Source organism: Epinephelus moara, chromosome 8 (genome assembly GCF_006386435.1).
Source record: "Epinephelus moara isolate mb chromosome 8, YSFRI_EMoa_1.0, whole genome shotgun sequence".
Classification (NCBI taxonomy): domain Eukaryota; kingdom Metazoa; phylum Chordata; class Actinopteri; order Perciformes; family Serranidae; genus Epinephelus; species Epinephelus moara.
The window spans coordinates 29718281-29746024 of NC_065513.1; the positions used below are offsets into that span (position 1 = coordinate 29718281).

General features: G+C 41.4%; 1 protein-coding gene across 4 annotated transcripts in view; it reads left to right on the top strand.

The window, feature by feature from the left end:
* Positions 1–27744, top strand: part of sh2b3 (SH2B adaptor protein 3) — a 72111-nt gene extending 44367 nt beyond the window's left edge. For all 4 annotated transcript variants that reach the window (XM_050050683.1, XM_050050684.1, XM_050050685.1 and 1 more), the window contains exons 3-8: positions 11103–11204; positions 13149–13237; positions 17330–17421; positions 19272–19486; positions 19813–19990; positions 21974–27744. In XM_050050683.1, the coding sequence (XP_049906640.1) occupies positions 11103–11204; positions 13149–13237; positions 17330–17421; positions 19272–19486; positions 19813–19990; positions 21974–22347 (1050 nt within the window). In that variant the 3' untranslated portion in view covers positions 22348–27744. The remainder of the gene's footprint in view (positions 1–11102; positions 11205–13148; positions 13238–17329; positions 17422–19271; positions 19487–19812; positions 19991–21973) is intronic.

Sequence of the window (27744 nt, forward strand, 5' to 3'; positions counted from 1 at the left end):
TATTACATTCTGGTTGCTTCTCTCGCCATGTCAAGGCACTGTATCACCTCTTCCTGTCCTTGCAGTTCTCGTACTGACACAACTGATGCTACATCCAGTATCTGTTACTAACAGCAGAACAACACTGGTTTTTGCAACTTAAGTAATAACTGCTGTGTTATGTTCGACACACAGTTTTGTGTCCACTCACGCACCAGAGCAGCTCCAGTCTCTGTCTTTGCAGCCTGTGGCACAGCAGCCTTCAGTGTTGATTGGTTATTACTTGTGACATGTTACCAGTTGTCAGATAGTGCTGTTGGCCGGAAATTGAGTGACGCTACAAAGTGGTGACTGTAAACAGAGGGGCTACAATTATATCAGCTCAAAAAAGTGGTGATGACAGCGATGACCTCATCACCGCAGTAGTGTCACATGGCCATGATATTGCGCTGTAACGCAGTTATCATCACAGCCCCACACTGACGCCTGCAGTAGTGACTTGGCAGCTTTATCATGACGTTAAAGAAAACTGTGACTTACTGGTCACTGAAGAGACTAATAGTTGTAGCAGTGCTCATCTAATTACATGATCTCGTTGCGTCCTATTCTTCTGCAGTGGTTTTATATCACCCAATTGGACAATTGGCGCCACTGGCTGTATCTTGACAAACCAGTTCATGACTCCAGCCAGAATTAAACTGGCGACATTGTGGTTATGTGGTATGCGGTGCAACCATTCTGCTGCCAGTGGACACCATTTCGGGTTTTTTTTTTGCAAATTTCCTTGAAATTCAGTGAAACTTTGTGCTAAACTTGAACGGAAACTTGACCAGTGTGGTTCATTGACGTGTTTATTGGTTTTTGGATAACAGTAGAGCCTCTGTGGTTCTGAAGAATAAGATATAAAAGGCTCTGGCTGCACAAAAAAGACTTGATAGTAGGATTTTTCTTTTTGTTGATTTGGGTCTTTTCATGGGTTTGGTTGACAGTGAAAAATATAGACCAGACACATCCTGTAAGTATGCAGCAAGGAAAAAGAAACGCATCAATGATCCAAACCCGAAACCAGGGGAAGCACAGACAGATGTGTCGGTCAAGGTCTCCTCTCCCTGATGAGGCCCTGATGGGTGGTGCTTTAAAAATGTGTGTGTGTGCGCTTGTGTGTAGGATAATTGTGCACACACACTTTGCAAAATCTCTCCTGAGACCAGTTTGGTAACCCTGCAGAGTTTAAGGCCAGTCCAGCACACACACACTCACGCACACACACATGCAGGCGCCCCGGACAGCGTTGGCCAAGCTGACCCTCGGAGGGATAGTGGAATGTGGAGTGTCAGTCAGTTGCCACGGCGACGGCCTTGAGAAAGGGACCCTGGGAAGATCGTTTTGGACTCCAAACATCCTGTGTGTCACCCGTGTGTGTGTGGGCGTGTGCGCTCAAACTGTAGACGTGTTTGTGACTGTGTGGGTGAGAGGTTGCAGGGCTGCATCTTGTTTGTGAACTACTTTCATCAACTGTTTATGCCTCCTGTGTGTGTGTGTGTGTGTGTGTGTGTGTGTGTGTGTGTGTGTGTAAACCTGTGTGTTACTTTTTTTTTGGTTGAACAGTCAGTGTTACTGCCTGTTTTAGTTGTTGGTTGGTCATATGATGTCTTTTAGTATTTTTTATTTTATGTTAATTTGACATAATGCAATTGGCAGTTAATATGTAGCTTCTCCATATCCCTCTTTGTGCACAAGACAGACATGGAATAAGGGGGCTAGCGCAGGGTCGGCCATAGTATGGCGACTCTGGAGCAGTTTGGACGTTCGGTGCTTTGCTCAAGGGCACCTCAGTCTTACCGAGCAGGCAGACTAGCACCTCTCCAGCTGCCAGTCCACACTCCATCCTCAGGCTGTAAGGAACTTGAACTGGCAAACCTCCAGTTCCCAGGTCAAGTCCCGACAAACTGAGCTATTTACACCCCTAACTGAGCCACTTGACCCCCCAACCAAAAAATTAGGATAATAATTTTAATATCTAATATAGAGCTGCAACCAAAAATGTTAAGTTTTATTGATTTCATCAGAATTACCTTCATTGGTGGGATAGGTGTGGACACATACAAGCAATTTGACTTTGCTATTTCAGTGTACTTGCACAGAAATAGACATATCAGCTAAAAAACAAGGACAGCACAGCTAAGAAAGGTAAACATAAACAACACAAACATCATCCTTATTGAGGTTATTAATTGTTTTGCCTGTAAAATGTCAAAACATTATGAAAACTTTCCACCACAGTCCCTAAAAAATACAAACCGCATTCATTTATGGTGATATAACACAGAGAAATGCAGCAAATCCTCACAGCTGTGCATCCAAAAATTATTACAACTCACAAAACTTTATTTTGAATTGTAGTTGAGTTGCTAAACAAGAGCTGCGGAAATTTCTATGTATGTGTTAAACATAAAACAGAAGCCTAAAATGCTCACTTTGAACTGTTGACCCTGGCTGGGTGTTAAAAATAAAGAGGTCAATCTCCAGCAACACCTGTAGTATATAGACAGCTTTATTGCAGGTGTTAAAATACACCCTAAACACATGGTAACCATCTACAATCCATGCTAAAAACATGCAAGGACAGGAATAACAGAGGACTGACAAAGACAGACGAGACATGTACAGTAAATATAATTGAAAAAGCAAAGATATGTGAGCCATATTCTTTCTGTTGCATATCTGCGTCTCATATTCACAATATCAGTCCCCTGTGTGTGAAGCTGAAACATAGTAGTGAAAGTTGAGTCAATCTGAGAAGAACCAGGAGTGAAAACTGAAAAGTCGTCGTGGGGTCACAATATTACAGCGACAGATCCCCAGTAGGGTAACATGTTACTGTACACAGATTACCAACCAAAGAACGAAACCTATCAGCTCAGATGTGTCAACAAACAGCAATACAGTCAAGTAGTAGTAGTATAGAGCTAGCTACAACTAACACTTTCAGGATGAGTTGATCTGTTGAATACTTTTTTGAAGGCAAAAAACCCCCAACTACAATCTTAGGTTTGAATATAGATTCAATGCAGCGCTTCAGCAGGCTGATAAAAAAGTATATGAGACAGGAAGACTACTTTCCAGCTTCAAAGCTGTTCAAAGGGGAAAGTAGAGGTAGCTGGAGTTTAAAGGCGACCTATTATGCTCATTTCCATGTTCATACTTGTATTTTGGGTCTCTACTAGCATGTTACAGTGTTAAAAACAAACACTTAATTTGCCTCATACTGTCTGTGCTGGAACATAATTTTAGCTTCTGTATTGTCAAGCCTCCCCTGTGAAAAAGCCCAGTCTGCTCTGACTGGTCCACGTCTCCAGGCCTTCCATGTTTCGGCATCTCTGCATCATCATTGCAGCTGGGAAATGACGGTAACAAAGTCACACTATGGCCCTTATTTCTGTCAGAAATCACCCATAAAAGCTTCTAAACACAACCAAACATGTTGCAGCAGGAATATGATCCAAAATCAGGGAGAAATGTACAGCATTAGCAACCAAGATTACAGATTTCCCCAACGTTAATATGTAGCAGTGTAGGCTATGTGATGTAAAAACTTGCAGTAGTGTGCCTGGAGCAGATGACCATATAAAGAAATCTGTCACAGTCTGACATCAGTTTGTTTCTGGAGTAGAAAAATATGTCGGAAATAGAGTATTCAGAGCAGTCTGATGCCTGAGGTTTTAAGGCCCAACTTTCTAATATTATATATATGTGACAGAAAATGAGGAAGAGCTTAATATGTGTCCTTTAAATAGTTTAACAATGGATCAATGAGTGTATCTAATATAAATGCTGCAGTTTTCAGCATGTCATGTGTAAATTGTGGAAACAGGTCATCATCACACAGTAGCATGTTGTTACTGTGGTGGATAAAACCTGAATTTGTTAAATGCAAACAGGCCAACAGAGTCATGAAACCAAAAGAACACACTGTAACACACAGAGCACTGTAAGTACATTATGCCTGCTTCATACTGTAATGTTGATAAACTCCAGTCTCTTGTTCTCTCGAGTGGAAAAAAATCCATCTTAAAATCCGTTTACACTGACACTGGAAGCTTTAAACCATCCCTAATGTACTGAGACATTTTGTCATGATGTCCTTGCCTTTTTTATCCCCTGAAGGAGACATCAAATGTTGCCCATAATACAAACACCGAGGCTATGAGCATGCGGTAACATTTGTTAGAGATGTGGTACGACTTCAGTGCTTTCACAGTTGCAGGATGAGGAACAGTCTTGGATTTGAAGTCAGCTGGCAAGCAATACTGTTTGTGACAAAGAGCAGCGATTTAAGACGTTAATAAAAAGCTTCCCTAAAGGTTTTACAGTATATTCACAGACTCATTATGCTCACTCTCTATGACCGAGTCTGTCTGTTTTATCCGTTTCTCTCTCAGCCTCCTGTAGAGTGTTTGTACGCAGATCTGGTTGATGCCAGGTAACAGCTGGTAGGGACTGTGTTGTGTTACATCAGCTTTTGTTTTTGGCAGTCTCTATAGCAAAGGATTAAGTCTGCAGTCTAGTTATTCCAAAAACCTGTCACTCACACACCTGAACACCAGAGGCACAGCTTTGAAGGCGGGGGGCACGTTTGTAAAATGAGTAATAAAATGTGTTTCAACTCGCATTTAAAGCCCCGGTTACTGGCAGTGAAACTGTGTCTTTTATTCATGGGCACATTGTTTGTTCAGCGTAATAGGTTAATGCCAAATAAACAAGTTTGAATATTCTGATATGAAATAATATCAGTGAATAGCTGCTATGCTTGTGACTCAAAATAGCCTACAGCCAAGGACAGATCATGGGACATTGGGCCCCTGGGCACAGACACATAAAAGGCCCCGCCACCCCTCCTGCATTGCAGCAAAACCCCCAGACTGCAAGTGACTAAAACCAATGCTGTTGTAGTCTCTTTGTGGTTGTTTTGGAACTTTTTTGTGATAGATTTGTGTGTCTTTGTGCTTCTTTCTTGAAGAGCTACAGCGATTTATTGATTAGTCAATCGGCAAAAATTAATTAGCAACTATTTTGATAATCAAGTCATCGTTTTAGTAATTTTTTAAGCAAAAAAAGCCAACTGTTTGCTGGTTACAGGGTTTTTAAATGTGAAAATGTAATGGTTTTCTTGGTCTTGCATGATAATAAACTAAGTAGCTTTGGATTTTTGGACTGCTGGGTTGAAGACGTCACTTTGGGCTCTGGAAAATTGTCACTGTCATTTGTCAATACATAATGAAAATAATCATAAGTTGCAGCTAGAGCTTGGTATTGTCAATCGATACCTTTAAAGTATCGGCCAAAAGAAGTATCGAAACTTCTCTAGTCAATTGATACCTGCATTTGATTCTTTTTTATTCCAGATCTACAAAGAAAAGACTATTTGTGTGGTTTTGCTCGCAGCCAATTACCGCAAACGTTCTTTGATTTAATGCGACGTGTGATTGTCCCACTACTGCAGCAGCTATAGCCCTTACAGTCTGTGATGTGATGAAGTCGAGCACTGTGTGTTTAATGGCAGTTCAGCCTGTAGAGATGCCACGACATGATGGATACTGAATAAAGTAGGAAAAGAAAAAGGTACTGAATGAAGTGCACTGTTGGTACTGGTATTGAAATTGTGCCAATACTCAGCCCCCTTTGCAGCCCAACTTTCTCGCTCTTTTTACTTGTTTTTCATCCCTTATTCGTTTTGTGTCACTTTTTGTTTCTTCTTTGTGGTCGTTTTGTGTCTCTGTGTTCTTTCTGCGTTTTCTTTCTAGTCTGTTTTCTCTCTTTGTGGTTGTTCTGCATAATGCTTTTAAAGATAAACACGCTCACACAGCTCATGAATGCTCGCACAGTGTTCCCACATTGTTTGGTGGTGGTGTTTAAGGAAATAATCTTGAAGGGGTTACATGCAGATTAGGAAAAAAAGGAAGAAAAAAGGGCAAAGGCCTGCTCTGTGTGTGCGTTAGTCTGTTCCTCTGTGTGTGTGTGTGTGTGTGTGTGTGTGTGTGTGTGTGTGTGTGTGTTGTCTCAAGGGAGCATTACAGACTACAGTTTGCAGTAATAGGAAATGTGCTAGCTTGAACTTGCTCCCCTGATGAAGTTGATTCACAGAAATCAGGCCTGTTATGTTGTTGCTCAACCAGTCAGACATCTGCTGCCTGTTTTTCTTTTTTTTCTTTTTTTTTTCCCTCCACAGACACATATGGTTCCTCAAAGATGCTCTTAGTCAGAAACTCATTCACAATCTCAATAAATTCCTCTCAATGAGTCACACTCGGCTCTTATGCACACACATACACACACTCGAAGTATCACATCTCATTAGCTGTCGCACTTCCTGTGTAGTTATGATGTTAATGGTGAAGCTTGAAGTCTTTATTGTCGTCTCGTTAAGCATGAAGTAAATACGTGTTCATTAATCAGCGATGTCCACATAAAAGTAAACTTGTTTGTGCTCGAGTTAAGCGTTTTTAAATCATCTAGATTTCAAAGTAGGCCTATGACTAACAGTTAATTTCATTATCAGTCATGACCTGTGTCCACATAGCATTTTCCCAGCGTTTCATAAAAAAGAGCTCCCATCGCTTTTTTAAAAATTCAAGTGCAGAGGAAACTCATTTTGGTCGCTTGTATCCACGATCTCATTCTTTCGGTCATTAGCTCCAGTGCCTCCAGACGTCCTGCTGAGGGTTTTCTCTCTCGTGTGATTGATCCAGTGCCTCCAATAAACTCTTCAGGGTCTGTTTGTGTTTCCGGACCAACGACGAAGAATCCAAATCATTTTGAACAGCCGAGTGCTCAATTGCAAAAATTTGATTTTTAGTCAGTTTTATTTATACGTGTAGCTGTGATAGAGTAAATTGTTGCTCGAGGGGGAAGACCACCATTTTCCGAAAGAGAAACATGGCCTCAAACTTGGAGGTCCTGACTATCATTCCGACTGCTTCACACTTGGCTGCAAACCGCCCCAGTGTAGGCTGGAGGTCACAGTGTGATGAAACAAACAGAACCACATCGTCTGCAAAAAGCAGGAGACGCTGTGCATTAAAGGCAAAAAAAAAAAGACACTGGGTGAGGTGCTTTTGCTCATACGCTCTCCCACTTTATGGGGTAAAGCTTCATAATTTTTTAACGATACCCAGCCCTAGTATTTATTTATATTAAAACAGCAGTGTGAACTTCAACCTCAGAACAAACTCAAAAACAATCTGCAGATGAAGACCACGTAATTAATCGAAAGCTCAAGAACAGCTACTCTATCAGGCTTGGAGTGAGATTGTTTTGTCACTGACTGTTTCCAAGTCCAAATATGAAATATGAACCCCCTTTTTTGTCACTTTTATTGTTTATTCTTTAAATCACTTTTCAGCCTCTGTAGTGAGACTGAATGTTGTGAGTGTCTCACCAATCAACAAGGATTGTTCACTCAAAGTATCTTGTACAATGACAACTCTTTTTTGTACTTCGTATGTACCTCTGGTCTTTCCTGCAAGTGTGAACACACCTCTTCTGAGAATACATAGATTGCATCGTTCTCACTCCAGTCATAGGAAATCCTGAAAGTTTTAACCTGAATCTGAAGAAACAGAATTTCTGTGAACATCCTGGGCTAAAATTCAGCTGTAGCAGCAATTTGGTTACAAGTGCAACTTTCAGTCAGTTCCTCATTCACTGACTCAGAACTCTCTGAATGAGTCACATCCCTCTCATCTCTGCGTCACACTGCGTTTTATTGATAGTATTAGACACTGCGGTTAAAACAAAAAGCGCTTGGAGTTACAGGGTTTGTTCGAATCACCGGCAAGCTGAGGAAATTGGGCAAGTGCGTGTGTATGTGTATGTGTATGTGTGGGGGGTGGGTTAATCTATTCTTTTGATGTGTGTGTGTGTGTGTGTGTGTGTGTGTGTAGGATTATCATAGACATTCCTCAGGCTCACACACTGTCACATGGACTCAAACTTATCCGGTGCACAAAGCCCTGGAATCCGTCCTCCCCGCTCTTTCTTCTGCCTTTCATCCCTCCCTCTTCTCCCACCCAACAACGCCGTGTCTTTCACCGTCTCGTCTGTTTCCTTTTGCTGCTTCTGCTCTCTCACGCAACTCTGCCCCCCTTCCATTTTTTTTTTGTTCTGCTCTATTGCATATGTTTGTCCCCATAGGATTTAATGCTGATCCAACTGTAGCTTGTTAGCTTCCGCTGTGCTGCAGGATTATCTCTCGACGTGATTATTACAGCTGCAGCGATTAATCGATTAACTGCTAAGTATTAAATTAATGGCCAACTAATCTCTGATTCTGGCCACTTTAATGTGAATATTCTCTGGTTTCTTTACACCTCTCTGACATTTAACTGAATATGTTTGTGCTGCTGACAAAACAAGACATTTGAGGACGTCATCTTGGGTTTTGAGAAACACTTATCGTAATTTTTCACCATTTTCTGACATTTTTGAGACCAAATAACTATCAAATAATTGAGAAAATAATCCACAGATTAATCAACAGTGAAAATAATTATTGGTTGCTGCCCTAATAATTATATAGCAATAAAGTAAAGATATTGTTACCATGTTAACATACTGCAACAATTAGTCGGTTAAGTGGTTAGTCGACCTACATCTATAGCTGACTCATGACCCATACACACTAGTTTTGACTCTCGATAAGAGTTGCTGACTTTCTTGTCTCCACGTGTTTCTATCAGCTGTCACCCAGGCTTCATTTCAGAGGTGACCTTTGACCCAACATGCCACAGGCCTGCACACACGGCTGACTGGGTCATTCATCCATGTGTGTGTGTGTTTATGCTGCTGGCTCTGTTAGCGCTCGTTTGCATCTCAGGGGCTCCAAGGGTCCACATCGCATTATTAGTGAAGTATGATAAGTTTGAGCACGTTGATGTGCACACACACGCCATCCGTCTTCTGTCCAGCTGGTTTCAGGTTTACCTGCATGGGTCAGGACTTTAAAGAGGAAGGACAGATTGGTGATAAATTAAAGGAAAAACCTGAATAAAAGAGCAGTGTCTTCAAGGATGACAGTGCCAGCATCCGGAGGGCACGATGAGTTTGAAAATGATGTGAATCGGATGCTGTGACCTTTGCAAATACAGACTACTGCCGCCTGCTGGTATGGAGAGTTACTTCCCCTCATGCAGGTGCAGAATGTACGAACTGGTTGGCCGTCGGCTGTAGTCTTTGCGGTGTGTTCATGTGCGACTTTTTGGCTGAGACACAGACGATGTGAGGCGACGCAGCAGTCGGCCTTGGTCCCCACTAGTTCTTTGTTGTCAGTTAAGTGTGTCCTGGTCTTTACAGAATCAATGCCAAGGCACATTGAAGCTGCTCTGGCGGCACGTGATGGCTCTACACTTTACTAAAACACTTCTGCGTTGGTTTTTCCTTAAATTTCTCGCCCATCTGCATCTCCATATGTCTGTTTTATAAGTGCATGAAAGTCAGGAAACCAGAAAATGGTCACAAGCTTGACTCAAAGTCACAGTATCAAGAGTTCACGCTGTGCGCCGCGGGTCAAACAGCCACCAGGAAGCCCCTCATGTCTCGTTTTTAAATCACAGTTTGTCCTGGTGGCGTCAACCTTGGAGCTCTGCCATGAGAGCTCCCATCATGCTCTTCTTTTCCTATGACTCACTGCATCTTCTGTCACTGAGAGAGGCTTCAGTTTCAGCAGCACAGAGGCTTCACACTCACACATGCATGCACATTTAGAAACATGCACATATGAAGATACTGTACACATGAACATCCTGTGGTGTGGTGTGGTAGCTGTAGCTTCGCTCATCAATCTTAAAATAAGATGTATTGCAGCAGCACCTTACTCAGAAGTCAAGTCCATTCAGTTCCAAGTGAAAGCCACTTCGTTGATATGCTAGATATTTAAATGAAAGCTAAAAAAAAAAGAGGTACGAGTAGAGATCAGAGTAGAAATTTACAAACCTTGCTGCATTAATGTGCCGCTGAGGAACAAAGTGTGTGAGTTGGACTGCTGCAAAGCTGTAAGCTGAGCTTGATTAGTATAGCAGAGGCTTGTATGTCAGAAGTCCACAAATTATCTGCAGGTTTAAAAGGCTGATTCACCCAAATCACCCAATAGTTTGTTTTTTATTTGCTACAGTTATGGGAATATCTGTCATCCAGACATCCTCTGCCACCCCAAACAATGGAGATGAATGGATTTTTTTTTTTTTTTTGTCTTCCCAGAAACAAAGTCCCCATTTCTCAGGATAATTACCCTTTTTTCTGAATCCTTTTTTCTTTTTTAAACAAAATATGTATTGAGTTTTCTTATTTTCCACAATAACTATATAAGACAAACATAAAATCTAGCTACAGAAACAAGCAACACCAGTTGAGATCGACAAACACATGCAGGAGGTTACAGGAAATAGTCTGTGTTCCAGGTAAATCACAGGTCACAAGAGTTCATGTTCAGGAAACTCTGAAAAACTCAAGTCCAAGATAATTCAGATAAGGTATCCAAACTTTTAAAAACTGATCTGCTTTGGTATGTAGAACATCTGTAAGATATTCCAAAGGAATCAGCTCAAATATAACCTTACACCAACCCTTAACAGAAGGTGCTTATCACAAGTCCACTGTAGTGGTTTGTTTCTTTCTGCAGCAAAAGTAAAAATAGCGTATAACCTTGTGCTAGTTGAAGCAGTTATACTTTTCTCAGTAGGCCCAGAATCAAAGACATCAGGTCCATGAATCATTCCTTTCACAGCCCCAAACTCTTGACACCCAACCAAGCTGTGCTTCCTCACAGACTACCAGCAAATAGCCTGTGGCATGTTGTTCAATGTGCTGTTGAACCATTCAGGGAATTTAGCAACATCACATGGTCAGCCACATCAGACGGTGGCTGAAGACTCAGTTCCTCATTTCACAAACAAGTTTTTATAAAGACATTTAACTATTAAAGAAACTATAGTTGTAATCATAAAAAGTTAACACTCTTCAATCACACTTCCTTTGTTTCACTTTCTTCTTTCTGTCTCTGCGACTTTTTTCTTTCATGAGAGAATCATCTGATCTGACTGTCATCATGTCTTTATTGTGTGTCTCAGGCATCCAGTCCCAAGCTGACGACTCACTGCTCAGATATCCAAGAAGTACGTCGTTGCAACCGGCTTGAGATGCCTGACAACTTAAACACATTTGTTTTAAAGGTACGTACATGGTTTAGACTACATGGAAATAAGATAAAAACTCTTTCTGGGTACAGTTTTAGTCTGCACACTCTGCCCACTGTGCTGTTTACATCCGCATGTGCTCAGATCTTCAACATTCAAACCAACATGAAGAGGAAACAGAACAATCATCGTGTCATATCATTTCATAACAAAACTCAACAAACAGTTTTCATTTCGACCTCGATGGTTTATACTTGAAAGATACTCCACCCAAACTTTGTCTCTTGAGTATCAAACACTCACCACCTGTAGGGTGGAAAGATGGCTGTCATAACATACGTTTGCACGAGAGAAACACTTCCACAGTTTCCTCATGTCACCAGTTACCTCTCTGCTGTTTGTTACACTGATTTACAACACTTTGCACAGCCCAAAAAAAGAAAAAAGATGAATTGATTACTACCTTTGTTCACAGCAAAGAAGTAAGCTATGATTTTTACAGCCACAGCATTGAGCATTTAAGAGCAGTTTTACACAGCAGTTGTGGAAAGTGTGCAAACTTTCTGTCTCTATCACAGTTTTCTTAGTCTGCCCACTACTATGAAATAAAATATTTTTTAAATTAGAGAAAGGAGGTAAAGTAAAAAAACATGTCTGGCTACTTCTGCTTCACTGAAATCTTCTGAATATTGTTAGCACCTCTCCTGTTCGAGGCAACGCCCGGCTGTAGGGGGTAAAGACAACCTTATTTTAAATCCGAGGCGTAAACCACATGTACACAGTTATTTTTGAAGATGGGGTTTTTGCCTCCTACATTCTTAAAAAATAACCTGTCAACACAAATACTGTTTAAAAAACCCCAAACAAAAACACAACTGAAGTACAGTCAAGAGCATGCCACACCAACAGGCTGTAGTATAACCCATCACTCAAAGAAGAAGATGATGTCGGCCAGTCAAGAGCCTGAAAACAAGCTATTACCAAAAGGCTACGTGGAGCAGTGACCTGTAGCTCGTTCTGATACCTCTGTTCCTCAATACAGTGGAAGAGCAACTGTACATGTATGTGTAAACATATAAAAAGTCCGCACTCTGACATCACAAGCCAACAAAACTTAATTTTCCCCGTCTACTCTTCAACACTGAAAGCAGAGATTCTAAGGCCATATGCAAATTGAATTTTAAAGAACTACTCGTGTATGTCTGGCTCAAAAAAAGTATATTTCCTGAGGCTTTTTTTTTTTTTTTAAGGCGGTATATCATTTAAACCTGGTTTTGATCATTATAATAAGTCACAAAATTTACAAAAAAAAAGGTGAGTCACAACCTAAATGGAAATATTAAGCCCAACATATGCTGTTGGAGTATTGATAGCATTAAGTCCAGTTCAGACCAAAGATTCGTGACGAGATGAGTTGAAACAAACAACGACTTGCTATGCGGCGTTCTGCAACGTTCTAAAAACCTGCCAGTTCACACCAATGCAACTAGATGAGACAGTGTATCATCTCTATGCAACAACTCTCTGTACCTCCGTTGTGATTTTCAGCTTTTTGTGGCTGAATATAATTTGTATCTTCTCAAAATATGAATGAGAACAGTGATAGTGAGATTACCGCTACAGCTGCATTTGTAGAGCATCTGCTGCAGCAAGCGAACATGCTGTCTGTGGTCATTTTGACTTGACAAGTGAAATGCTTTACATTCTATAAACCAGCCGCTGGCGATTTGACCTGCTGAGTTTCAGGTGACACCATTAGCCGGCTTGAGTCGAGCTCAGACAGCCAGTTCACACCGCTGCAACTTCTCTCTGCAATGTTCTAAAACAGTTTTGTCTCATCCCGAATCTTTGGTCTAAACTGGGCTTGAGAGAAACTGTACATTTAATGTGTGCAGGTCATTTCTCATATTTGCACAGTGTAGTGCAGCTCAGCGTCTGTATAATGTGGATGGTATATTTAAAGCATCTCTGTCCCTACAGGTTAATCGAGGTAGTCTGATATTTGAGACGGACAACGACCAGCAGGTCAGCTCCTGGACCACAGAGCTAAAAGAATGTATCAGCAACAGGTGAGAAACACTCAATGGATAATTTGTTACGTGACACCTTGATAGTCTGTTTGAAACATTTGATCCAACTCTTCTTGTGAGCACAAACAGAACTGAAGCCTGAACTCATTAAGATTTAGAGGTTTTTTCCATTACATATTTGAATTCTGAATGCGACTCAAAACTTAGTCATGAAATCCATAATTTAGTTCAACCTGATGAAGCCAGCTGTGTCCCACACACACACACACACGCACACACACACACACACACACACACACACACACACACAGCATGTAACAGGAGCCTACGTCGTCCTCATCCATCTCTCCTAACACAACTTCTTTTTCCTTCGAGATTCTGAGTGGAAATATTTAACACTTGGACTTTGGCTGTTTTTAGTGTTTGTGGGCGTGCTGGATGTTTACTTGTGCTGAGGTATGTGTTTGCAAATGCAAGTGAGAATATTTTGCAGGGTGTGTGTGTGTGTATATGAGAGTTTGTCCATGCATTAATTTGAATTCAGGCTCTACTGACCTGAGCAGGTTAGAGTCTTGTTATATTTGGAATATTTCTGGAAATGATCATTCATCAAACTCATCAGTCAACTTAATATTTACACTTAAACTCTGAGATGTAACACATCTGGAGGGGAGAGTTTTCTGTCGTGGCTTGAGAAGCTCTGTAATAAATGTTGTTATGAAATTGAGCTGGACTTTTTTGTATGTAATTTTTCAAGATAATTTTATTTAAGTTGGAGAGCTGTGTGGGAGTCCTGTTAGTGTAGTGGTTACTTTATGCTTAACTACATAACTCCCCTCTCTCTTGCTTGATTTTCTGTCACCTCTCCACCTTTGAATAAAAGCAAATAAGGTCACAAGAATACTGGAACATTTGAGTGCTGGGAGAAACAGAAAAAGAAACATAGGTATAAAATATATTGGTAAAATATTACTAGTAATGTCTTGGTGGTCCACTAAAATAGTGGCTTACGTGCACGATGAAATTGACTCTAAAAGGACACATATTACTGAGGAAGCAAATAATAGTTTAAGAAAATTTTAATCTAAAAACAAAATGGGCAAACAAGCACATTCGAAGTCATGACAGAAGTAAAAATGTAGCAAAGAAATATTGTTTCTTAAACGGAGCTGCAGTGTGAGCTCTGCTACGTTTAGCATTCAGGGCAATACTTTATATTAAGTAACATTCAGAGTAATACAGATTATACTGTCTTTCCTTTCTGTGTGACGAGGAGTATCTTTATCAGCAGACATTAGGATCGGACCAAAAAGCTAGTATAAATTTGACCTTATGTTTCAGAGCATACATATCTGTGTCTTTGTGTGCGTGTTGCTCTGTAAAAGGAAGTGTGGAGGAGGTCTGACACTGGGGAGAATCTCAGGACCTTTCTCATTTCTGCAGATGTCTGTAATGCTCTTGCTTACACACACACACACAAACACAGTCAGCAGAACATCGAACACTCATCCACTGCGGAAACGAGGTCAGAGTTCACTCTTGAATTCGGTGTTTATTCAGATATCTCACGAAGTGTTATATTTGTCATCAATACATGTGCAGACACTCGTTAAAGTGCATGCACTAATATTTTTAGAAAGAGTGCATCTGTGTGTGTGTGCACACTATATCCTGACCAACACTTAATTTTTGAGGCTAATACAGATATATTATTTTAGAGCTTAAAAAAATCTGATAATGATATAGCTGCCATTTATTTTTTAACATAAATGCATATATCAAGGGTGTTGATATGGGTTGTGACCAGGATACAAACTGATCGAGACATTCAACAGTTAAAAAATCAACTCGTCAGTGTGTTCTGGTGGACAGAGTGTGTAATGGAAACACTTACACAGTGTGTAAGAGCTAACTGTGTGTAACTAACACAGTTATTTGTTTGGCATTTCTGTTCTACTTCTTTACTACCGCGTGCACACCGGTAAGCTGATATCGTTTCAAATAATGGCCTACTGCACATAGGTGATGTGAGGCTGATGTGACTGTGAATGAGGAGAAGAAATTTGAGCTTCAAAACTCTGTCACTCTTTTTTTTCCTGACACACAAAAACCACATTTGTACTGAAGTTAGAGGGAGGACTGTCTTTAACCCTCTGAGACCAACCATAGACCTAGTGTCTTTTTTATGGGGGGGTAGAGGGGATCTTAAGGGGGGATAGCAGGTCAACAGTTCATGCCCCGTAGAAGTGGTATGGATTATCTGAAAGCAGAGAACCTGAAGTTTAATTTAAGATGCAGCTGATCACCATGTGTCAAGTTTTTCTGGTCATAAATGTGTAAGTACAATAGGCAAAAAGAAAACTTTTGCACTACATGCAAAAAGCTGCATGATTTTTGTCCAAAACTGCATGGGACTAGCATAAAGTGGGTGTGTCTGTAAAGGAGAGACTCAAGGGTACCCATAGAGACCATTTTCATTCAGGTATCTTGACGTGTGAGGTCAAGGGACCCCTGTGAAAATGGCCCTGCCAGTTTTTCTCTCGTCAAATTAAGCTTAACTTTGGAGCATCCTCCAGAGCAAGCTTGGATGACTTTGTTAGTGACTAATGGATTCCTTTGGTCTTCAAGTTACCAGTGTCTTCACTCAAGCTTCAAAGCTCAGCCCACTACAGCCTCTGAAAGACAGTAATGTCCGCCCAAGATCACTGGCGGTCCCGCACGTCTCTTAGGGTTAACATAATGCATCCTGTCTCCAAATCCGAACTGCTAACATCACGACTACATGCCGGCTCTTAACCTAATCCTGATTCTGACCTCACATGCCACAGGATGCTTCAGACAGTCAGATAGTTTAAGGCTGCGTTTAGACAGAGACTTTAGCCCTGCATTAAAACACACAGCCCTCTCATTCATTTCATCAGCCCCAGTCTGTCAGTACTTTCCGGAACAACAGTCCAACAATCATGACCACTTAACGCAGGGATTTGCCAGGTGTGCAGAGGTATAAAAGCAGGCAGGGTTTGAACCTCTCACTCGTGCTACTTTTTCATCCTTTACACAACTATCTCTTCCACTTTTTATTTGTACATCTTGAATGCAACACCGTGAATGCCCCTTGAGAAAAGAAGGCTAATATGTGACAGCAGGAAAAGCACAGGTGTTTCAGTTTCATGCTCCTGATATCGTGCATGTTGGCTCACCGTCCCACTGTCATGGCTCACTGCGACACTTGAATAGAACAGAGCCGTTATTAGTAACACCTGCGCTTTTCCTTCTATAAATGTGCGCTTTGAAAAAGACCCATTGTCCGAACGTGTGCGTCATCGTCCCAGTTTGTGTGATTCATCAAAAAGGAGATGAGGGAGGCAGAGTGATGCGGTGATGCTTTTCGAGTGGGGGCTCATTTGGAACGAGAATAAACACTTTTCCTTTTCAGATGTGGTCGGATGTGGGAGATGTAGCTTTGCTGAGTGGCTGAAATGGCCATACTTTGCAAAATGTCCTCACTTTGCCACAATAAAACATGAACTGATTCTCACAAAGATAGAAGAACAAGCACATACACACACACACACACACACACACACACACACACACATACACAGTGAGGAGGAGAAAGGAGACTTGTCTTCCTGTTATTCAAAGCGCTGCAAACTCAAGTCAGCATTTTAGCAGGATTTGCTCAGGCTTCCCTCTTTAACCTTCCCGTTCTCGTTTGTATATGTACACACACATACCGCATACTGTCTGTGTGTGCATGTTTGTGTGGCTATGTGTGTGTGAGCAGTGAAACAGAAGAACAGTAAGTCTTAGTTCAGATGTGAACTGGTGAACTGGACTCACTTCCTGTCTGTGCTCGGTGTCTTTGTGTTCCCTCAGCCTGCTGTTTCCTCCATGCTCACTTGACTTACCCCACAAACACACGCACACACACACACCTCTCAATCTTTCGTTTTCTACCCATATCTGTTGCTGAAGACAGATGGTGAAACCCAAATGACTTAAAATGAAGTGAAATAATCATGAATTTGACCTATTTTCCTCCCCAGGTGTTCCACAATGAGAATAACATAAACTTGCTGTATGTAGATGATACAGAGTGTGTAATCTGAATCTGTTTTTGTCCCTCAGGTCAGTCAGTGTGGATCTGGAGCCTCTCCCCTCCTCAGCTGACAGCTCTGCTCCAGCCAACCAGAGAGGAAGCTCGGAGTTGGGAAGTCAAAGTGAGTGGTGAGATGATGAGACCCTGCATTAGGAGACTCTGAAAAGACTTTGAAATGATTTTGCAAAGACTAGGGATCTTGCAGGTTCACTATTTGCAAGACTGCAACTAAATTCCTCTTTAGATTATTTGGCATTCTGCTCCTGTTGAAAAATATTACGCCAAACTCCCTTTAAGAAATATGACGTAATAACGACTCCTTATGTGTCTGCAAAAACACATTACTTAAAGATCCATAAAGGTAAACTGTGTTTGTGTACAAACTACCAGCCTCTGTTGGTTAGCTGCAGTATTTTAGTGGGAGGACACTGTGGGAATGAGAGGTGAACCGTTTTAAAATGAAGATTTCTCACTAACATAAGTGCTGGTTGGTGGATAAAATACACACCGACTTAAAAACTGCCTTTTCCTCACTCCACAACTCCACCAGTTTCTCCACCTTTCCCACAGTACAAGAGATTTGTTCATGTTCTTGCACTTCCTCAGACTCCCCTCCAAGTTTACTGTTTACCCAGTTTTCTGCTTTTTGTTTCTCTGTTTGTTGTTGACAGTGTTCACGTCATTGAACTTCAGTATTTGCATGAGCCAAGACTGAAAACTGATTTGGTGTAACGTAAGATTGACTTAAGACAGCTCGGACTGACTTTATGACCACTTTACACCAAAAGATCAAGATCACGGGAGTGCACCTGTTCTTCACTATCTGCATGAGTCAAAACTAAATACTTATGATAATGATAAAGGTGTTTGATTCTATGAGAATGTCAAGACAAGAAAAAGACGGACTAAAGACAGTAATAAGCAATAATCTTAAGATTTTATTCCGACACTGGAAATTAGTCGTCTTCAGCCTAAAAGAGGTTCAGGTCTGCAGTTCTGGGTCTAAATGTTGTCGCCCTGGTGTCCAGAGATAAGGGATCTCACTCATGAAACGTGAGCAGAAGGACTTTGTGTGTAAACTGTTTGCAGAACGAAATGTATGTGTATTCCGGCATTCATCAATATGTTAGTAGCTCCAATCTTTTCGTCAGTACTAACAAACATCTGCCTGCCTCTGAACGCTCGTAGTGCTTGTGTAATTAAGATATGGCACATAAATGTTGCTTGTCATTATTAGAAATTACAATTTTCCTTCCTATTGTGCTCTGTTGTGTTCACGATACACAGATGCCTCTGAAACAAGTAACTTAAACATGAAGAGAGATTAGAAGTGTGACACATTTAGCTAAATTAGTCAGCATTTAGCAGATTTAAGCTTCAGATTAGGGTTCTTATAACGTGAATGAGTTATTTAAATCCTCTTAATACAAAACTGAAAAATGCTGTTCTCTGAATAAGTAAAATGACAAACCAACGCGCTGAGGTTTTTATGTGCAGATCAACCTACAGATTTACTAATATTTCATGAATGTCCTCATGTGCCCCTTCTGGTCTCAAACAGCCTGTCTGCTTTAAGTAAATACAAGGAGTATTTCAGACAGTGGTGCGAGAAACACAAGCATTCAGACAATCAGACAGGTTTTTAAACAAACTCCCAGTTTGAACAGAAAACAACACTTTGAATAGAAAACAAAGGCGAATAGTAAATAATTACCTAAACTGACATTTCTAACCATTCATCACAGTTTGTAGACTAACGTCCTGCTGCAACTTGAAGGTGTTGTACTTTTCCGTAGTTGTGCTCTCAGATAACCTGTGCAAGGAGGGATTGTTAGTTATTTTTAGTGCTTTGGCCATGGTGGTTTTGGGGCTGTAAAATACCAAAGTTACCCTTTAATATAAAAGTATTTGTTAGTCCATCTTAATGATTTACAAGAATTAACCACTTTGTTTCTTTTTTTGTCCCTCCAGGTCCTGTCACCTTCACCCTGCCTGAGCTTTCTGTCCAGAAGACCGATCACTTCCTGTTCTCCTACCCGTGGTTCCACGGGCCCATTTCCCGCGTCAAGGCTGCCCACCTGGTCCAGAGCTCTGGACCGGAGGGACACGGAGTGTTTCTGGTCCGACAGAGTGAGACACGAAGAGGAGACTACGTCCTCACATTTAACTACCAGGGGAAAGCAAAGGTACATCTCCCCTCAGTGGTCACACCAGCACTTGTCTCTCATCAGAAGTGGTTTAGCAAAAAATTAAGTAACATGAACCCACAATGTTCTTATTTTCGCCCGCATACGTAAAACTGTTGACAACCTCGTTTCCTGAGGTTGGTAAATGCTGAAATGAGGAAGCCTTATGCAAACATGCAAACAAGCGTGACCACTGACCAGCGGGTTGAAGAAAAGGAATGGGGAACACTTGAGTTCTTGCTCAAACTCAAACACTGAGTCTGTCTGTCTTGATGTTTGTCTTTACTCACGTCTCTGTCTCTCTGTGTCTGTCTTTGTCTCTGCAGCACCTGCGCCTCTCGCTAACAGAATGGGGTCAGTGCAGGGTACAGCACCTGCGCTTCCCCTCTGTTATGGACATGCTCAGTCACTTCCGCCTCTTTCCCATCCCGCTAGAGTGTGGAGCCGCTGGTGCCGTCACTCTGTCCAGCTTCGTAGTGGCGGGCTCCAGCCCTCCATCACAGGGTGAGACTCTACCATCAACCTCTCAGTCATGTCTCCATATTAGACTTAAACATTATTGATATCTTAGTGTTTGTAGCAATGATTACTTGAGACTTTTATTTGGATCATATTTAGTCTTCACCACCATTTTAGTGGTTATGGTAACACTGCACGAACAAAGGTAATTGCTGAGATCTGGGAGCACTGCAGCATTACAAGAACCAAGTTTAATGAGGCACAAACCACAAGAAGTCAGACAGTTTAGCCAAATTATCTAAACCAGTCATTAGGAATGTCAGTGGTTAACCATTGAGCAGTTAACCACTGAGACATCTGTAGATTAATTCTGCTACTCTTCACTAAACTGTACAGTGCACCAACACCCAGGTTGGCTGACCATATACTTACAATTATGCATAGGTACCAGATGCCAAGATGGCACCTTTAATTCCAATGGTGTGGCTCGCCTGGCACATATGCCAAAAAAAGTTTCTAGCCTCAGGGTTTACTTTCGCGGTATGCAGCCCACTGAATATGCGCAGTAGTGTTTCTCCCGCTGGTCCCACCCATGAGTTCTTGCTCAGCTCATGGACTTCGCATTGTGATGATGCCACAGATTTTTAAATTGCTTTTTTTGACTTGTGATAAGTCTATATGGATCAAAAATTAATCATAAAAAGAGTCATAACTGACCTGACCTCTGCAGTTCGAGGCGTCCTTTTAACAGTTTTACAGACATCTCTTTTATAATGGTGGTCAAAGGGGAAATGCTTTATGGGCAGCAGGGGATTTTTTCGCTTCAATACCACAAGTGGAAACTGGGAAAAATTGGCTGCATCAGCCAGTTTGGGTCCATGGTGGCAGGACCGCATTCTGGTGCCCACCATTCGGTCTCCGCCCTGGTCACCCTGGTGAGTAAGCAGCTCAATTTTGAACCACAAATCCCATTTAGTATTGTTAACGATCACAGTTAGCACTGTTAGCAGTGTCAGCACAGCTAGTGGTGCTAACAGAGTTAACAATGCTAAAGGGATTTTGCGGCTCAAAATGAAGAAGCTTACTCACTGTAATGCTGTCCCACTGGGATGGCGTTACCAGCAGTAATTGATGAATGAGCGGTGCCACTAGCATTGAAGAGCAGCTAAGGGTAACATTAGCTAACCAGTGGAGACCGGAGGGTGAGCAATGGGCCCGTTTAAGCATGTTAACCCAGCCCGCCTGCTGTCAGCAAAGCCAACAGAAAAACAGAATAAAAGAAAAGACATTTACATCACAAAACATTAAAATTTCACCACCTCTAAATGGATAATGCTTTGAAATGCGGAGCTAAAGCTCACCAAGTCAGAAAAGTGCCGGACTAAAAGGAAAGACCTCCTGTATTTCAGAACATTTTGTGTTTTTTGGGTTAATGCATGAGGGTCGGGACCCCTCTACTGGGTCACAGGATAAATCTGTGAGGTTGCAAAACACTTGTGAAGTAGGGAACTGAAAACACAGTTTTGTGACATATGAATGTAGAGTTTTTTTCTGACTTCTAATTCTTGTTATTCATTGTGAAATATTGGCCAGTTTCCGAAACAAAATGCAAAATTACGTAATTTAAAAGTCTTCTTGGAACCGTTCACATGGATAACAAGTAGACATAGCTTTGTTTTTGAAAGGGTCACAAGGCAGTAAAACACGAAGTGAAAACACACAAAATGTTGGTTATAGTCACACAGAAAAACTACAGATGGTCAAATTTGAACCAGGAAGTTGGATTGTAGGTGTGGATGTTTGTGTCTTTGACATTTTGGGTAATAACAAACCTTTGTTCCATCTTTCAATGAACTTTTAGAGATGTTGCCATGTTCTCAGATGTCAGCAATTCACTTAGTGAGTGCAGTCTTTAGTTACAAAAAAATTAAGATCGAGAATTATTCTTTCATGACATCAATGCAGCTGAGATGCCAAGGAAGTTGTTGATTGATAAAGTTGCCAAAACTCTACTTTACCCCCCCTCAGGTCAGCTCTCAGGCGCTCTTCTCGTCCCTTTCTCCCTCCATCGGTGGAGCTCGGAGCCCAGCTTGGCTCACTGCAGTCTGGCCCGCAGCTCCAGTCAGCCCCGATCCTCCTGCTCCACCAGCACCGGCACCACCAGCACCACTTCCAGCCCCAGCTCTGTTTCCCAGTCGGGGAGCCGCCCGTTCACTCGCACCAACCCCGCCCTTGACCCTCCTGCGTCAGCCCCCGCTCCTCTTCGGCGCAGTGAATCAGTGGGGAGGAGACCGCTGCTGCGCCACCCCAACCCCCACATCCCTCAGCGGGACTCAGACTATGAGCTGGAGCCTGACCGAAGTCGCAAGCGGGCGATAGACAACCAGTACATGTTGCTCTGACCCGCCGAGTCAAACACCTCCATCACCTCTGACAAACAGCAATCACCTGTGACATGTTCACACACACACACACACACCATTGTGCACACATCATACAGACACATTTTGTTACCCACATTCGGCTTCACGTGTATGTGTGTGTGTGTGTGTGTGTGTGTGTGTGTGTGTGTGTGTGTGTGTGTGTGTGTGTGAGAGACTCTCAAAGAGTGCATGATGCTAACATGATTATAGTAGACTCATAAAGTTGAGTGAACAAGCATTTTGACATACACACACTCACCATGTGTTTACCAGCAACAGACCCTCACAACGTCCACCCTGAGTGTCCACAGTGAATGTATTTTTGGGAGTTTTATAACAGTGTTGAGTATGATGATTATTCTCGTTTTATTGATGTTGAGGTTCTGTGTGAGAGAGGGAGAGCCACGTGTGTAGAAGCGCTTGATTTAACTTCTTTGGCACGTCACCTGAAGTGATGGGAAGGCACTGCCTGCGAAACTGGTTAAATCAAGTGCTCCTTTAGGAAAAATATTTAAGACATTTACATTTCACACACACAGAGGTGTGTGTGGAGTAAACTCCCGCCTTTTTCTACAAACACACAAACGAGAAAGTGTCGACACACTCTATTAGATATTCCTCCTCTTGCGCTTTATTATATATTGAAGTGCACAACGCTTTCAGTGCACTTTGGAAAACAATGTGTATTTTTTCTATACACAGATTCTTTTGTAGAAAAATAAAAAAGTAAGTAAAAAGGGGAAAACTTGGTTAAAGTCAGTCAGGGAAGCTGTCACCAGAAAGTGATCTGCTTCCACCACTTCAAACTTTCAAACCTGCGCTGCAGCAAATACAGAGAACCACAGGTATTATTCAAAATCAGCTTTCATCAGCACTGCTCTCACCAACCTGTCTCTGTTTGTGATTGTGTGTGTGTGTCTGTTATGGTGTATGTGAGATGAGTGAAAGTGTGCTAATACTCACCCTTAAGTCCATGTGACGGGATTTGTGTCCCAGTACACACTGCTGGGTTTTCCAAAATCAGCATCAAGTTCCTTTGTAGTGTCACGTGTTACATTTCAAGCACCAAAGGCCTCGTGTACAAAATTAACTTTGGAGTGAGCACAGAAATAATTATTTATAATTTCTGCCACCAAAATCAAATAAAATTGAATTATATGTTGACAATAATATAATTTAAATACCCTGAACAGTGGTTTAGGAAATGAATCAATGGTTGGTATTATTACTATATTAATTTGTTGATGCAAAGTCACAGAAGAAGAGCCACCATCAGGAGAAAAGACAACTTTAACCTGAGGGAGGCAGAAATCTAGAAAAAAACGCATACTTTGAAAAAACATCCTCCTCCTGCAGTGCTCCTCTCTCTGTGTAAAGACCCTCCCACCAGACAACCACGGGCATCTCCTTCATACAGTAACCCAGCGTTTTGGACACATTGATTTATTTAATGTTATTTCATTGTAGAGTTGCATATTGTGCATTCACTCAGCTTGCGGGAGGAGTCAGCCTGTACAAACCCCCCAATGCCAGGTGTCACAGCAAGCTGGTGGCCAGAAACAGCACCAGGTCTAACCTGTGTAACAGCAGCAACATAAAGTTTGCTCATCCGGCAGGAAGTTGGGGCTGTTTGGGCCCCCAGAGCCCTGCTTACTAGGGTTCATCTCCAGACCTGCTGGCTGCTCACCTCCTGGCAAACTGGTCTGTAGTAGCAGGCAGTGACGCAGAGGACACACTGACACTCTAGGTAACGTTAGCAACATAAATGCAAAGTTAAATTAGCCCCAGTTGTGAGGCTTTAGTGCCGGTTAGCAGAAGGCTAAACTATTAGCAACACTTTCTGTCCATCTCTGAAACACTTCGCATACAGACATGTTTTGTTCTGTTTACTGTCAGACTCTCTTGTAGATAAGTCCATGTTCCTTTATGTGTTGCTGTGCAGTGCAGGCAGTCGTTGCCAGCTCTGGAATAGCAACTTTCTCTGTAGGGTTTTGTGCCTCTGAATCAGCATCTTGATTTAGAACAGCCAGTAGGATCGCCCTCTCTCTAGATGACCCCCCATCATGGGTTAGATTTTCTAAAGCCTGAAAACAAAGCTAAGAGTAGGTGCAGAAGTTTAGTGTTCTTTCACAACACTTGAATGACAATATGCTTACATCTTATTGTGGGATTTTTTGCCTAATGAAGCCAAAATTAAACTGCCTACCCCTGCTTTAAGCTTCTCCGCGCTTCTCTCTTCTTTTCTCCTGATGGCAACTCGATGTGGCCAAAATGTGGCACAACACACTTTACACAAGTACTTGAAATTCATATAATTCTGAGTATTACAAATTAGCGATGACACATCAATTATACTATAATAATTTTCCCCCGATTTTGTGGCATAAAAAGTAACAACAAAATGAGCACCACTGAGGTGAATTTTGTACACACAGAGAAGAAAAATTTGCCCAATAGAAAACATAAACTTGAAAGGCTTCACTCCCAAGAGCGTGAGAGGGGGAAACACTCCATTTACACACCAAAACAAGGAGGGATCAAATCGACTTGAGGGTCAAAGCGCTGGAAACTTCAGTCCAGGTTTAAAGGGCTCTTAAAAAATAGAAGGTGACTTGATGCAACTCCTGCGAGACAGAGTGACACTGAAGTCACACAAGTGCCTCTGTAGATACTCACATTTATTTTCTTACAACTTCTTCAGGCAAATCTTGAATCTGGGAGTGGCATCATGTCTCCAGCTCTACTTTTTACACTCATAGCATTAATTTTTCTTAGTATTTCCTGCACAAGTTCAAAACAGCAGCCAAAAGAATAATAGAACGTCCTTATTTTGTAATGAGACTTTGTGGGGAAGGTTTCAGTCAGCAAAGTGTTCAAATGTGCTGTGAGATATTACGCACCAATGATCAAACAGTCTTTGTCCTCCAGCTTCATTTCTTTGTGTCCTTTAATTTCATGACCAATCAAAAACTTGAGGTGCCTTCCGAGGTTGTCATATCTTTAAATGTATACTACACAGGACTCATACATTAGTAATCCCTTTCAGTCATCACTTATGACCCTAGAAGTGTGTAGCTGTGTATTGATCTACAGACACTCGGCCCTCTGCCTCGAATGCAGTCGGGAGTTAATGAAAAGGTAGCAACCAGGAAGCTACGAACTTGTAGACACAGTGCCCAAAGAAAATGCAAATAGAGCGAAATGCCAAGCATACAAAGCCAGGGTCAGCTCTCGCTTTCACCATCAGAGCCTGACATTTCCTGCGTAGTATACCTTTAAAGGTTTAACCCACCAGTTTAAAGCGGCACTGATGATAAGAGGTGTAGATCATTCAACTCAGGTGTGCATTTTGTGGATGAGCTGACATTTTAATTGGAGGTAATGTATAAGACGACATCCAAAAAATAAGCCTCTACCAGAGCAGTAAAAGTTTAATTAAGTGACCAGTTTGTTTGTGGTGTTTTATCTCGTCGACCACCAGGGGCCAGATTCATAAAACTGTGTGCACGCCTGATTCTGTTTTAGAAATCATGATTATGGTGGAGTGTAGTGCACAAGCCTTATTTCCATACCTCAAGTTGGCTCAAAATGGCTGATAAATGGCTTTAAGCATGCATTTGTGTACGGATATTTGTGCCCACTGCGCCACTCACTAGATGTGCCAATGAGAAATACAGCAATGTCACCAACTACCCACAGCTGTGGATATTTGTAGCGTCTGTAACAGTGATTCATCGTGTTTCTACAAACCATTATCGTATTAAAATCTTAATCATCATTACTATTGAACATCAGAGGGATTATCAATGATTCATTCATAATCCTGATGTTCAAACAGACTTTACAAAGTACTTCACAGGATGAAACGATCACTAACAGGGAGATTGTTAGCAAAACTTAAAAATGAATCTCGTCCTTGTCATATTACATGCAGCCATCTCAGCTAAAACCATGTGTACGCCTGGTGTAAAGAACGCATGAGGTGCACACATTCCTCCTTTATGAATACCAGAGTATACGTTGGAAAATGCTTGGTGCATGGTTTCTGTGCGTACACATCTTTCATGCATCTGGCTCCTGGTCTGAGTTTCCTCAAAAGCATCTGAAGAGCTGATCTGAAGCCTAAAGTGTTTGTGGCCACACCATATATGTTCCACGTTTGACTTGTGAACCTCTCCTCACAGAACATCCCATAAACAGTGACCACTTCTCCACATAAAAGCAGTGTATTTGACACACCACATTCTGTAATTTTGTTCCAATAACTGAAGTTTTGCTTCCATTAGCAACGGGATGCGTTTGGGAAATAGTGTGCTAGGACTTGTCTGTCTTCTAACCTTGCTTTAACACTAACTTTAGCAGTTGATTACCTTCAGTAACCCTGCGCTTAACGTTTGGTTTAGACCTGATTCTCTCTGCCTGCTTCCTCAACCTGTTTGTTTTTATGTTTGTTTTTTAATAAGAGAAATGCAACTTAATTTCCTCCTGAACACGACCAGAGCGAGTCTGCTGTGATACGACGACTCTTGTTGTCAGCTTTTTCTACCAAAGGAACATTTTCACAATGGTTTTGTAGTTCTTTTTGATCACGATCAAGACTGACATCTTTAAAGTGTTTATAAGGGGAACAAAAACAAGGACGTTTTTGGCAAAAGTACGGTTCATCTTCCTGTTTCTATATGCCTCAGTCTAAACAAATTCCTCATCACTTCTGTTTTATTTCTGCTAAAGGAATGCAACGGTAACAACTATTATGACTATCAGTCTCCTCTCTTTGCTGATTTATATATATTTTTATTTTTAGGGAGAATGACTATGCCTTTGCCAGAAAGCTGCTGTTGCTTTTCCCCTTTTTGAAAGCTCAGGGTGTGATGTGATGCAGAACTTGTGTAGTGCAATATCTGAGAGATGCCCCCTGCTTCATACCTTTTATATGTATGAAAGAAGTGATCAGAGGCTTCTAGGTAGATAAGTATAGTTTGATAAATGCCTAAATTTTCTAGAAAAACATGCTATATTTAAAACCAGAGCTACCAAATTTTCCTCCTGCTTCATGGCTTTTAATTTTGTGTCATGGTTCAATCCAGTTTGCAAGAATCGAGTGTTAGTTAACACCTTTGGTCTCCTCCCCTATATGTTTATTTTTAAAATAATGTCCAGTTGGTGAATGTAATGTGTTCTCAATACTGTTCATCTGTTTGTTAACTTAGCACTGTAAACATTTCAGTTCAACCCAAAAAATGAAAAAAACACAGCTTTTTAAAATCTGTCATTGTGTTTGCATCCCTTTCAGTTATAAGCATCTAAATTATATTAAATATATATCAACTGTATATTTGACTTTTTGTAAAATAAACCTAACCAAAAAAAAAGTGA